We start from the raw sequence: 13951 nt of genomic DNA on the forward strand, positions 1-13951 counted from the left end.
ATCTGCAACATAATCTAACAACAAATTAAATGTACCCTGCAGAACTAATATACTCCAACCTATCTTTATAACCTGAAAGCTTTGATATTTTTAAAAATAGCCTTGGGGTTGTGAAGAGTTAGCATGTTCCTTCACGCTAATTAAAATGATGTTTAAGTATAGGAAACTCAATCAGGGATTTACCACCTTCAAAGAGAAGGAAAGCACTATATTCTTCAGAACTTCTATGGCTCATGCCTTAAACATAGTTGTGGTCTGATGGAAGTCTCTCATACAAACACAGTCACCAACAGACAATAGCTTTCAGAGAGACAATATTGTATTTCAGGGGTGAGGAACCTTTTTCTGCAAAAGGGAGTCACAATTCTGGGGTCTGCATCACACTGTTGACTCATGTTCAGCTCATGGATCATTTCCACAAGTACTACTAGTAGGTGTCCCCCATCTTATATTTGTGCAGCTGGGTCTTCCTGCCTAAGTGTAGAAACTTTGGCCTGTTCCTCTTTAGCTACAGAAATTCATTTGATTAGTTTTGGCCCAGTTCGTTATTGCCCCTTTAGACAGAAAATGAAGCAGGTTCTAGGCTTTTGCCTCTCTCCCCTTGCTATTCAAGTATATTATCCATTTTAAAAGAGAGCTTTCTTTAAGCAAACATTCATATTCACATATCCACCGGTGTTCACGTAACCACACTTAAGAACATTTGTTTAACCTTTCCCAAAGAGGCTTGTGTTGAATGGGGAAAACGGAAGATTTTAGGCTGCAGTTCTGTGCCTATTTATCTGGAAGTGTTATTCTTATTTCTGTTTTTAATTGAATTTATATACCGCCCTATACTCGCAGGTCTCAGAGAGGTTCGCAGAATAAAACTGAAATATAAAACCACAAAATACATAATCAAAATAAAAACAACCCAATAACACCTCCCCCCCCAAAAAAAAGCCAGCATATTTTAAAGGGCACAGGATGTCAATCAAATCAACCAAAGGCCTGGTTAAAAAGGAACATTTTTATGTCCTTGCTTTGAACTCAATGGGACCGTCTTCAGAGTAGACGTGTGTCGCATCGGGACAACAGGCAAATGAAAGGCATTGGCAGGGCCGGATTTAGGTTTGATGAGGCCCTCAGATACTGGAGGTAATGGGGCCCTTTATAGGTTCAGATGTCCTTTGTCAACAACAAATCGTCACTCTTTTTTGTGTTGAAGATATGCTATATGGTAATTTATGGACCTAATAGGTATCTAAAGTCATTTGCCACTGTTGCTGTATGTAGGTTTTATTTTATTTGTTTTCTATCTTATATTTTGAAAATGTACACCTAGTGGTTTTTTTCCCTTTAATTTTTTTGGGGGCCCCCAAGAGAGTAGGGCCCTAAGCTATAGCTTGTTTAGCTTATACGTAAATCCGGCACTGGTGGGGAAATAAAAGACTGAGGCGAGCAGGCTTTGCAGGAAAGTTTGCACGCTCTAGTTGAGAAGCTGAGCTGACTCCGCCTAATCTAAGGCGGCTCTCTGAACAGATTTCGTCCTGCTGCGGCTGCTGATTATGCGGAATATCGTGCACACCAGAATGTGCACGACTCTTCTTTCCTCCCTTTTCCAAATTCCTAGCAACGGTGCCGATTTATCGGGATTAATCTGTAAGGTCGCTTGAACTGCAAGGTGGAACCAAATGGCTGGGCAGCGGGAGGGTAGCCGGGCCCATCTGAGCGGCGGGCCGGATGGCGGGCGTTCCCGGGGGCGGGGCCGAGGCTGCTGCGGGCAATGAAGGCACCGGCGCAGGATCTGAAAATGGAGTGCGACATCCTGGACGCGCTGGAGGCTCTGGGGTGAGCGGGGCGAAGGCGACGCGGCGGAGCTCGGGGCGAGGAGCTGGGGTACCGCTGCAGAGAGGTGGTTCGGGAAGGCCGGCTGGAGAGGAGGGCCGCTCGGGGATGCGCATACAATCCGGTTCAATTCAATGCAGTAGTAGCACCCCTTTTAAATACTCGCCGCCAGTGCCTTCGCTGCCTCTGAAATCCCGGGGTTCCCCTTGGCCTCCCCTTTGAGCCACGTGTGCGTGGGAGAATTGTTCGTGGAGCCCGGGGTGGACCAAGCGCGGTATTTGCGCGCGCGTGACACGCTTCCAAAAATCTCTGCTGCTCTGATTCTGCTGATCAAAGACTGGGAGAGAAATCAAACTGTTTGTTGTGAATACAGGTTTAAAAAAGAAACAAAGACCTTCGGGTATCGGGCGGTATATAAATAATAATAATAATAATATTCAAGTATTAAGGGATAATAAGAGTAGGTAGACGTTTGTTCCTCAACTTCCTAGCGTCATCTAATAGGCACAGTCTTGATTTCTCACTGAGTACCAACTGCTGAGTCGTCTCGGTTGCAGCAATATTTATCGCTTCCAAATGTGTGCTAATTTGATTAGTTGAGTAGGAGTGCTCCCGCTTTGACCAAAGAACTTTGGTAATACATGCAAAATACATGCATTTTTTTTTAAAAAAAAGAATAGCTGGAAGTTAGGTTGGTAGAACACCATAGTAGTCTTGCAATAATTGAAAGTAAGAATTAGTGGGTACAAATGATTATATACTGATGTCCCACTGGCAGCCCAATCCTCCTAACATGATCACAAGGAAGAAAGGCCTGTGGTTTCAGTGTCACAGCTTCCAAGTAAGGTTTCTTAGTTACTGCAGCCTTAAACTTATTTATCTGCACTGGCTTGCGCTTTCTTGATGGGGAAGAAAATGTACATAATGAGATGGAAGAACCCCCAGGTTTTATAGTTTGCCATGTATGCTACCATATTCCAGGGACTTGTTATCTTCTTCATGGCCCATGTGTGTTGTCCCTGAATGAGAAATTGGCATGTGGCAAAACTAGACTCAAAACGAGATTCCATCCAACAAGCATTGGAGAAGTGTGTAAAAAAAAAAAAAAGGCACAATCCATTGAGGCTAGGATTATAGGCAGGGTGTAGTTCAAATGTTGCAACTGTAAACTCTTATGTGCTTGTATTTCACAGATGGGAGTTTTAAATGAATTTTTGTATTTCATTCTTAGTTACATAAAATGTTGTTTTCTTTTTATTGATTTCACACACAGCAGCAGCACAATACTGCATGCATGACTGTGTGTGTTGGCTTGTACAGCGGTACCTCTGGTTGCGAACTTAATTCGTTCCGGAGGTCCGTTCTTAACCTGAAACTGTTCTTAACCTGAGGTACCACTTTAGCTAATGGGGCCTCTCGCCACCGCCATGCCGCCAGCGCACGATTTCTGTTCTCATCCTGAGGTAAAGTTCTCAACCCAAGGTACTACTTCCGGGTTAGCGGAGTCTGTAACCTGAAGTGTTTGTAACCCAAGGGTGTTTGTAACCCGAGGGACCACTGTACTGTACTCGCTTGCTTCTGTATGGAGTAGCAGGTGAATCAGAAGTTCACATGTATCCAGTAATGTTATAGGTGCTTGTTACAGTTCAAGCTTTTATGAACATCCTGGAAAGTTCATATCAAAAGCCCATCTGGTCCTGCATCCTGTTTTTACAGCGGCCAACCAGATGGAAAGCCCACAGGTTCCCCAATTTTGCTCTCCAGCAACAACTAGTCAAATGCATATTGCCTTTGATATTTGAAGTACTACATAGTCTGTATGATGCATTTAGAATAACCTAGGTGTACGCCTTGGAATGCAACGTGCGAAGTTACGCTTGGCATTCGATACAGTTATTGGCAACATGTTGAAACATTGCTGACCATTCTCTAAAAATGATAGTACAAAAACTGCCATGGGATTTCCATCCATTTACAGTAACAAATTAAAAACTTGTAGTTGGCTTTTAAAAAAAACTGCCCCTGATTAATCAGGCAGAAGATTTTGATTTTTTTAATTATTTGAATACAGTGTGCATATAAATGCATGTTAAAAGAGGCATTCTCATTTCTCACACACAGGAGGAATGGTTCTTCTAAGATGAAAACATTCTTCCGAAATAGTTTTATCCCATATGTGAATTTATTTGATAGATTAAAACTCATATAATCAACATTTGGTTGCACCCATAATAAATAATAAAAATAATGGTTTAATTCATTTCTGTGGAGTCAAGAGATGGAAGGAACAAATGACATAATGGCAAGAAGTAAAGTTGTTCCCTACCCCCCAGCCAAAAAACCCCCAGCCAATTCTTTTGTTACTACAAAAAATAATGTTGAGAGGCGTAATTTTACATTAGGCACTCCTCTGCATATTGTACAGATTTGTTGTCGCTAAAACATATCCATATTGAAGTTCTGTTTGCCTTAAACATTTTAAAAATGGGTAAACAAAAAGAGCTATTTTTGATTCACAACCACTTTAATTGCACACACTGAACTATCCAACAATAATACACTCTTAATTTTCATTAAAGGAATATCTGTGAATGACTGAATAAATTCCACAGTGAAACATTTTTTCTACTTTTAAATTTTAATTCCTGTACTTAGGTCATATGTTTTGTGTTCTGTATTTTGCTCCCCAGGTACAAAGGCCCTCTTTTGGATGAAGAAGCCCTTAATAAAGCAGCTGAGAGTGGTCTGGCTTCACAAGACTTCTGCGATCTTTGTGTTTGGTTAAGTTCCCAAATACAGCCGTTGTGTGACTTGGAAGAAAGCATCTCCTCAACAGCTGGTAATTTGACATGATTTTAATCTGTTGGAATCTTGTTTGTGTGTTTGTCATAGCTTTCCATTTTGTAATTTATCTATAAACATCTCATGAATGTTTCACTTTGGAAATAAATTTGTTGTGGAGATAATTGAAGTGATTTTTGACATTCTGCTGTGATATTAACACGATTAATGAAGAAAAGTAGTGATGTTTCTACAGTCTTTCTAACCTGGGGAACTGGATGTATTATCGAAGGGGGGAAATTGTGTTTGTTTTGTCACCTGATTGAACAGATCATGCACTCAAAAAAATTAAGAGGATTCTTTTATATTGGTGAACATGACCCTAAAACCTTCACTGCTTGAACCGAAACTCAAACACAAGCACTTTAAAACAGGAAAGGTACCTGACTTCTCCCTACAAAGGCAGACAAAAAGAGACCCTAGCCTTTTTCAGGTGTAATGAATGGAATGCAGAAAAGGTATCGCATGTGAGTTGAGGCAGTGGAGAGAAACATATTAGCTACACACACACAGTGTCGATTTCAGTTGCCTTCTAGCTTGTGAAACTCTGCAGAGCTGGGAGCCTCTTGTATGCAGCTAGGAGCAGCGAGGAATGAAGCGCCTTATATTTTTCTTGTTTTCCTTTCCCCCCTCCAATTTTAAAGGTGTGGCTTATTTTCAGGTGCGGTTTATATTCAGGCCAATATGGTAATGGGTTTATACTTGTTATTCTTTGCTGCTGCAAAATACAAAATACCCTGCACAAAAATAAATTCAAGTTGTGTTTCTCTGCCATTCATTCTGTCTTTTTGTTGGACTGACTTAATTCTGGAGGATATGATATTAGTTCAGAGCATCACATTATTCTGATTTTTAAAATTAGTTTTTTTCAGCAAAATGTTACCTAAAAATCTTAAGAGCAATTTGTATGATATTTTTTCCTGAATTAGTTCACCTGGTTCCCAACTATTTTTTTAAGCACCAGAGCTGGAACCTGATACGAGGGTTTTTTAAGTGTATGACACTTTCTTCCCCTATATGTTCTGTTAAAGGTGGTGAAGACGTTGAAAGTTTACAGCTTGAGATGAGTGGCTTTTTAAAAGAGCTGGCTTGTCCATATTCAACACTTGTGTCTGGAGAAATTAAAGAGCGGTTAAAAAAGAAAGAAGATTGTCTTAAAGTCCTATGTAAGTTACCAGAGTCTTTCTGTTTGCAGTTTTACAGGTGACTGTTTTGTTTCACGCAGCGTTCTGGAGACAGAAAAGGCCCACTTTTTCTGGCCTTGTACAGCCTACATCCAGTCTTATGCATCGCAGTAGCCGCATGGCAGCCGAGAATAATATTTGAAACCCGGGTACAATAGTTTACAACTGAACAAAAAAAGGTCCACTTTATGCTGCCATATATCTGCCTGTCAGGAAGTCACAGGGCTGGTTTCCACTGCTGACCTCTACCCCGTTACATTTCTACATTTATAACTGGGCAGAGAATGGTTTGTATGACCTGGGCTCTGTTTGAAATCAGGCAAACATTATTTCTAGACCAGAATCTCCTTTCAAGAGTGCAGCCTGGTTCTTGCTAATCTTTCTCCAAGTAATTGCGACAGGATTGGTCAGTATGAACCAACCAACACATTATTTCCTCTAAGGGGGAAAAGGGGTCTCTCTCTAGATGTGGATTTCCTAACACGTCATTAAATTATTGACTGATAATCTGAACAGGAAGTTTATATCAAAATATATTTCAGATGCATTTTTCATCGTTCATTATTACTTAAAACATTATTATGTGCAACAGTTATAGCAAGGGTGTGGAACCCAGGAACCAAATTCAGTTCTTCAGCCCTCTGCTTGTTCCCTGGGACTCTTCCCAGGCCACTCCCCCTCTCCCCAAGCCCCGCCCCTCACTGTCCCTGCCCTCAAGTGCTTTTGCTGGCCTAAATGTGTCATTGGATTGAAACAATGCCTCTTGCTTGCCTGGATAGAAATGGGAGGAAGCGGAAATCTCTGACTTTTGCATGGCAGTGCAGCAAGCAGCATTCCAAAGGCCAGGCTCCACCCACATTCCAAAGGCAGGCTCCACCCATCTGTGGCTCCACCCACTTTTGCCTCTGGTCCTGCCAACCATTGGCATGTGGCCCCTGCAAGGTTGCTCACTGCCTGGTCTCTGTAGCCCTTGGGCTGAAAATGTTGTAACACTGACATGGCTTTTAAATTCTTTTCCGTTTTTTCTTTGCATCTTGTTTAATTTTCATATTTACATCCCCACCCAGTTCTGACCAGAGAGCATTAATCTTACTGGTTTGCTTGTTGAAACACATTCACGTATCCTTCTCTAGCTTTTACGTATCTCCCCCCCCCCCCACCTCCAGTATTTTTAAGCACAGAACTTCAGGCTTTGCAGATACTGAAATTGAAAGAACGTAAAAGTTCTCATTTGACGAAGAATAATGACATCCACCAAGAAATCCAAATGATCTGCGATGTCCTGGGTCTACCAAAGTCATCACCTTCATCTTCTGATATTCCGGTCTTATTAAGCAATATAGAGTCAAAGGTACAGTGTGTATTTTCTACATTGGAGTGCCATTGGTATTAGTTTTGTACACCTGCACAGCCCCAGTCCCCTGTAAACAACAACAACCAAGAAGTTGAAAGGGCATTCTCAGGGTGACAGACAGATAGGATACCTGTTTAGGAGCTTTTTTTCAGTGGGAACTCACTAGAACTCCGTTCTAACACCTCTTGAGTGAGTTCTGGCACCTCTCAGGTGGTCATTGCCATTCTAAAACATGGAGGCACTCATGATGAGTTCTGACACCCCTTTTTCTAGAAGAATGGCACAGCTAGTAGTTGCTCTGAAATGCCCTATGTTTTTGTTCAACTGGAAGGAATTATGGCATCAGGGGAAGCCTGCATAGTTGTTGCCCATAGAGCCCCACCTTGGGCGAAAGATTCCTGCATTGCAGGGACTACATGATCATCATGGTCCCTTTCAACTCTACAGTTCTGTGATTCTAGGATTCCCCACCCCACCCCCACCCTCAGGTGTGTGTGTGGTAGCAATGGAGCCTGCATTGGTAAGGACAGCCATACAACCCCTTTCCTCATTAGATGTCCCTTCATGTGTGAAGAAATCTGCACAGGAACCCAGAAAGAGGTCTAGGTGACTGTAGCAGCTCTTATGTGTGGTAGCTGTTTTGCCTGCCCTTTGACCCTCTCCACGCTGCTGTCCCCTTGCTTACTCTGGCTGCAGCACCTAGCATCTTCTCACAACAGCAGCTGAAGAAGAAAGGTAGTGTTTCACTCCTAAGTGAACCAGCCAGGGAACACGGCATTCTTCCATACTTGGGCACAGGCAGGAGGAGTCAGTCATGTGGTGAGGGGGAAGAAGCATCTGGCCTGCCTGTGTGAATCATCTCATAAGATGACATTGAGAGAAAGGATCCAATTGTCTTTGTGGAAATTTTATTGTACTTTTAGTGTCACTGTGTAGATACACAGGATTCATGTAATTTGTTTTATATAAATATATGTATCTTTTATTTTTTCAGGTTAAGGACATTTTATCAAAAATTCCAAACACTTATGTGGGCAAATCTCTGCTTAAAACTCCTTTGAATTTAGATCAAATGGTAAAAATTAAGTTTTTTTCACTTTTATATTCAATAGCATACAAAAAGTGATTGCGGCTTTTTGCTTTTCTGTCTTTATTTGGATCAAAAGTGAATGCATTCTTCTATGATTTTTGACATAAAAGAAGACATTTGTAGCATCTGCAGTTGAAAAGTGTTGTGACTATTTAAAGTATTTTCTGTATTTTAGACTGCTATTGAACTGTTTTGTGCTCCAATGCCATAGGGAAGGTTGGAAAAAATAAACGAGATTCTTCTCAGTGAATATGAATGCCGTCGTCGTATGTTAATGAAGCGCTTAGACGTAACTGTACAGTCCTTTGGTTGGTCCGATAGAGCAAAGGTAAACATGTTTTATCCTCAACTTCCTGGTAGCTGTCTCCTGTGGTTCCATAAGCATTTAATTGATGATGCACAATTTGTTAATATAACAGTTTTATATTGTAAATACTAGAGAGAATCCCAGTTACTGGTTTCTCTCTACATTCAGGGGCATAGTGGGGTGTGTTTTTTTAAAGGGATTGTATTATATATTTTCCCATCATAAATACCAGTTCAAAGGTATACATATAGCCAAGAATTATGTGTGCAACTGCAGTTTCTTTGAAATTCCTTCTGCATAAGTGCTGGCAGCTGAAGAGACAAGCTGCTGCTTAAACTGAAAACTGGCTTGCAACTTTGGCAGCGGGAGCTATGAAGCAAAAACACCACCACCTTAAAATAAAGCTCTGAATGCATGCATGATTCATTCTACCTCCTAACTGCAAGCTTCCTCATCTATAGCATTACTCAAATAGCGACAAACGTTGCTAAGGCGTTCGGCCAGCTGTTCCTCTTGTTGCAAGGACCTTATGTGATACTAGACTGCAAAAAGGAACACATGGCATATTGGACATAACTTAAAGTGCTCCCCGCTTTTGTTTTAATATATCTGCAACTCTGCAATATGTCTACATTTATTTTTAAGGTGAAAACAGATGATATTGCAAGGATTTATCAACCCAAACGTTATGGACTCTCTCCTAAATCAACTATTTCATTAGCCCATCTTCTAGCAGCTCGTGAAGACTTGTCGAAGATCATAAGAACAAGCAGCGGATCATCACGAGAAAAGACCATTTGCTCAATCAACAAGGTATGATTTCCCCCTCATGCAAGATGATGATGATGATGATGATGATGATGATGATGATGATAATAATAATAATAATAATAATAATAATAATAATAATAATAATTTATTTGTACCCCGCTCATCTGGCTGGGTTTCCCCAGCCACTCTGGGTGGCTTCCATAGAAACCAAAAATACACTAAAATATCACACATTAAAAACTTCCCTGAACAGGGCTGCTTTAAGATGTCTTCTGAATGTCAGGTAGTTATTTATCGCTTTGACATCTGATGGGAGGGCGTTCCACAGGGCGGGCGCCACTACCGAGAAGGCCCTCTGCCTGGTTCCCTGTAGCTTTGCTTCTCGCAATGAGGGAGCCGCCAGAAGGCCCTCAGTGCTGGACCTCAGCGTCCGGGCAGAATGATGGGGGTGGAGACGCTCCTTCAAGAAAGCTTTAGGAGCTTTCTTGAGCTGACCCAACCATTCATAATATGCCAGTGCTTGTAAACATGTCTAATGTGTGAAGTCCTTAATAATTGAATGTCTTCCTGGTAATCTAATGAGGTTGGTAACTGTGCACTGAGGAATCTGAATTCCTCTGGCTTTATTATTATTATTGGATTATTTATTAAATTTGTATACCCCCCCATACCTGTAGATCTCAGGGCGGTGATAGGAGGGCATCCCCTGGAAGCCCCATGTGCTCAGTGATGGGGAAAATATGGAATAGAAATGTACTAAAATAAAATTTTAAAAGTTTGCTTCCATTGCAGGTCTTGATGGGAAGAGTACCAGATCGTGGAGGCAGACCAACAGAAATTGACCCACCACCACCTGAAATGCCCCCTTGGCAGAAGAGACAAGATGGTGGTGGTAGAGGTGGAAGAGGAGGAGGTCGAGGAGGAGGGGGTGGCTGGGGAGGAGGGGGTGGTGGTAGAGGAGGAGGAGGAGGGGGTGGAGGTTGGAGAGGAGGAGGAGGGGGTTTTCAAGGGAGGGGAGGAGGCTATGGTGGGAGAGGTGGGTATGGCGAGTCATATGGTGGAAGGGGAGGGGGAGGAGGCTACAGGAGATACTGATACCACTAAATGTTAACTGACACAAACTGTTCATTGGGAGTCTGGGATAAATTGTAGCTGACTTTGCAGCATGATGTTTGAATTATGTTGGTCATGCTTTTTTGAAAATTACAATATTTGGTTCCCTATAAATCACTTTGCACATGATAGCTTTCCTCCACATGCGACTTCCTTTTATGAGCTTGCGTGTACGTGTGTGCATTTGTCAGACGTGATGATCTCTATGTGGTCTAAAACCATGGTTAGCAGGGAGTTCCTGTAAGGTGAATATGCAGCGTCTGTGAGAGACTGTGAGCCCAGAGAACATGCAAGGTTTTCTGTATAGAAGTGATATCTATGTAGAAAATGTTCCATGTGCGCAATGGCCTTAAATGTTTCAAGTGTAAAATAGCGGTTAAAGAAGCGGTTGGGGTTTTTGACTCTGAGATCTGAATTTTTATGTGATATGACAAGCTTTGGAAACATGAGCATTAACAAAATAAAACAGAATATAAAATTAAAATTGATTTTCTCAAACGTGGGAAGCATTGTATATTAGATTTGGCCTCCAATTTCTTCAAAACATTATGAAAAATGTAGAAATGTAATGTTATCTGATTCAAAATTAAAACTCCAGGAGGTTTCCATGAAAATGCTGGGGGGATGCGAGTCTGTATATTATTATTTTTTGCAGTGATGATAATTGGAGGTCTGCATTTTTTGGCTGGCCTTGCTAGCCAAGTCCAAAATTGTGATTGCCAGGCTATTTCTGCTTGCCAGCTGGCTGGCTGTCAGCAAGCAAACACCTTCTCCCAACAGCAAAAAAAGATTGCTCCTTTCCTGTAGGAAACACTGGAGGAAAGTATTCCAGCTTCACCTGATGCATGGCCAAGTCTCTCTGCTGAGTAGCTGCTGAAGGTGTCTTCAGCTCCTCACTTCTCTTGCCTGTGAGAAAGAAAGGGGGATAGTGCAAGCTTCTGCTGATGCACAGAGACCCACCACTGAGCAGCGGCTGCAGGTAGCTCTCTCCCCCCCCCGCCTTCTCTTCTGTCCAAGAGGTGGGGCCTCCTGCTCCAAACTTTCCTCCTAACCTTGTAGCCAAGGAGGAGTCGGGGGAGCACAGCAAAACTGCTGGGAGGATACCCACCAACTCTTACTGCTTCCAAGTTGAAAGGAAGGGTTTACTTGATGTGGTGAGCATAATTGTCAATACCATAAACCAATATGGAAAAGACAGGAGTTCCATAAAATTGACCTATACCGTGAACTTACAATAAAGCTAGCTGGTTCCCAGTGTCTTCTACCAGAGTTGGCTGTAGAGAAGGAAGGAAAAAATGTGTGCGCATGCGCCTGGAAATGTTATCCTCCGACCTGATATCATTCTTACACCCTCCTTGCTTCCTGATAAGTAAGCATGGGGGCTGGAAATATTTGACAAAGCTAACCACTAGAGCAAGCAGAAGAATAGGACAGCGGAACCTCGGTTTTCGAGCATCTTGGGAACCAAACGATTCGGAACCCGAACCCCAAAAACCCAGAAGTAATTGCTTCCGTTTTCAAACGCGCCTCAGAAGTCGACCGGCTTCTGAGGCGCGTTTCTCTGTTTTTTCAATGGGTTTTGCCCACCGCCCATTGATCCTTGGTTTTTGGATATTTCAGAAGTCGAACAGTCTTCTGGAATGGGTTACGTTCGAAAACTGAGGTTCCACTGTACCTCAGTTGGGGCCTCTTTCCTGCATTTCTTTCCCTGGGAGAAAAACGAGTTTTTGTCCTTCTTCCTTGTATACAGAGTTATGTACACACTCATTCTAGCTGTTAGATGGTACAGAGTTGGTGTTTTTAGTTAGCTGTATATGGAGACGAAGTTATACAACTATTCCCAGCTAGAAGGGAAAAAAGCGAAGGGTGGAATATTACAAATATTTTCTCTGCCCAAGCATGATCAGCTTGCCAGATGGAGCCAGCCTCTCTCCTCTCCTCCCCTCCATGCTGTTCTGGGGTTCTGTGAGCCAGAGGTTGGGGAAAGCCTGAAAGTCTTTGCACAGGGCTTCCCTTGACAGCGTTCATTAAGCAAATTCCACCCTAAGACATCTACCCTGTTGGTTTTTTTAAATATAAACTATTTTTTAAAAAAACATTCCTTACCCTTTGCAAATCACAATATATTTCAAAACGGTAAAATACTGGCAGTTTTGATCCCTATACAGGTGTGTCTTGTCAACCTAAAAAAAATGCAATAAATTAAACTTGCTTGATTTTTGAACGTTTCTATAAATCAGTTTTTTGTATGTTTTAAACCTGAACTGTATTTTGTGAAACACATTTTCTGTAAATAGTTTTGTGTTAAGAGCAATTCCATTTACGTTTGAACACTTTCCTTTTAAAAATGCTTGTGGACATAGTGAAAACCTTGTGCTTTTTGACAACCAACTGGAGAGTATTTTGTGTTTAAGAAATAGGTTGTTTACACCTGTGAGCACTGAGAAATAAAGTACTGTAAAGCTGTCATCAGTGTAGCTTTTTGTACATTGAATACTACTGGCTAGCTACAGTAGGCAAGAGGGGGCAGGCCTGTGATCAGGAACCAGCAGTATGGGGAGTGGCAGTGGCAATGGTGCTTGAAATTAAGTAACACAAAGTGGTAGATCAGGGCAACTTCTATTTTTCTTCAGTCTTTTTTGGAGCAAGCTTTTCTGGAACACTGCATCATAAGCAGTGTTTTCCCATGTCTCCCTTCACAGGTGGCAGTTGCGCGTGCACACACACACGCACACCCCGATCTCCAGGAAGAGACAGTCATAGCTCAGTGGTAGAACATCAGCTTTGCATGCAGAATGTGCAAATGTAGAGCAGCCATGGTCAATTTTTTCATGCAGCCCTAGAAGATGTGGCCCCTCAGGCTGAAAAAGATGCCTCATCTCTGGTAAGAATCCAAGAGCCCTTCTGGATCATGCCAAAAGCTAGAGGCCTATGAGAATCTCAGAAGCATTTGTGAGTCTCAGCAACTGATATTTGGAGGCAGAACATAGCCACTGACATCCTTATCCCCCATGAATTAGTTTATTCCTCTTTTGTTGTTGTTTAGTCATGTCCGATTCTTAGTGACCCCATGGACCAGAGCACGCCAGGCACTTCTGTCTTCCACTGCCTCCCGCAGTTTGGTCAAACTCATGCTGGTAGCTTCGAGAACATTATCCAACCATCTCGTCCTCTGTCGTCCCCTTCTCCTTGTGCCCTCCATCTTTCCCAACATCAGGGTCTTTTCCAGGGAGTCTTCTCTTCTCATGAGGTGGCCAAAGTATTGGAGCCTCAGCTTCACGATCTGTCCTTCCAGTGAGCACTCAGGGCTGATTTCCTTAAGAATGGATAGGTTTGATCTTCTTGCAGTCCATGGGACTCTCAAGAGTCTCCTCCAGCACCATAATTCAAAGGCATCAATTCTTCGGTGATCAGCCTTCTTTATGGTCCAGTTCTCACTTCCATGCACCACTATTGGGAAAACC

At 42.3% G+C, this 13951-nt stretch overlaps 1 protein-coding gene across 2 annotated transcripts; it reads left to right on the forward strand.

Annotated features, from left to right (window-relative positions):
* The first annotated feature begins 1698 nt into the window (after nt 1–1698).
* On the forward strand, nt 1699–12956 carry FAM98B (family with sequence similarity 98 member B). 2 transcript variants are annotated; one of them, XR_014527584.1, is made up of 9 exons: nt 1699–1830; nt 4518–4666; nt 5700–5834; nt 7019–7203; nt 8201–8281; nt 8508–8624; nt 9249–9416; nt 10167–11497; nt 11558–12956. XR_014527584.1 is itself a non-coding variant. In XM_083509407.1 (8 exons), the coding sequence occupies exons 1-8, from the start codon at nt 1766–1768 to the stop codon at nt 10467–10469; spliced, it is 1203 nt and encodes a 400-aa protein (XP_083365533.1). In that variant the 5' UTR covers nt 1699–1765; the 3' UTR covers nt 10470–12956. The 2 variants fall into 2 exon arrangements, 1 of the variants encoding a protein (XP_083365533.1); XM_083509407.1 differs by having other exon boundaries at nt 10167–12956.
* Nucleotides 12957–13951: the final 995 nt, after the last annotated feature.

This window comes from Podarcis liolepis (assembly GCF_965112155.1).
Source record: "Podarcis liolepis genome assembly, chromosome: 1".
Lineage (NCBI taxonomy): Eukaryota > Metazoa > Chordata > Lepidosauria > Squamata > Lacertidae > Podarcis > Podarcis liolepis.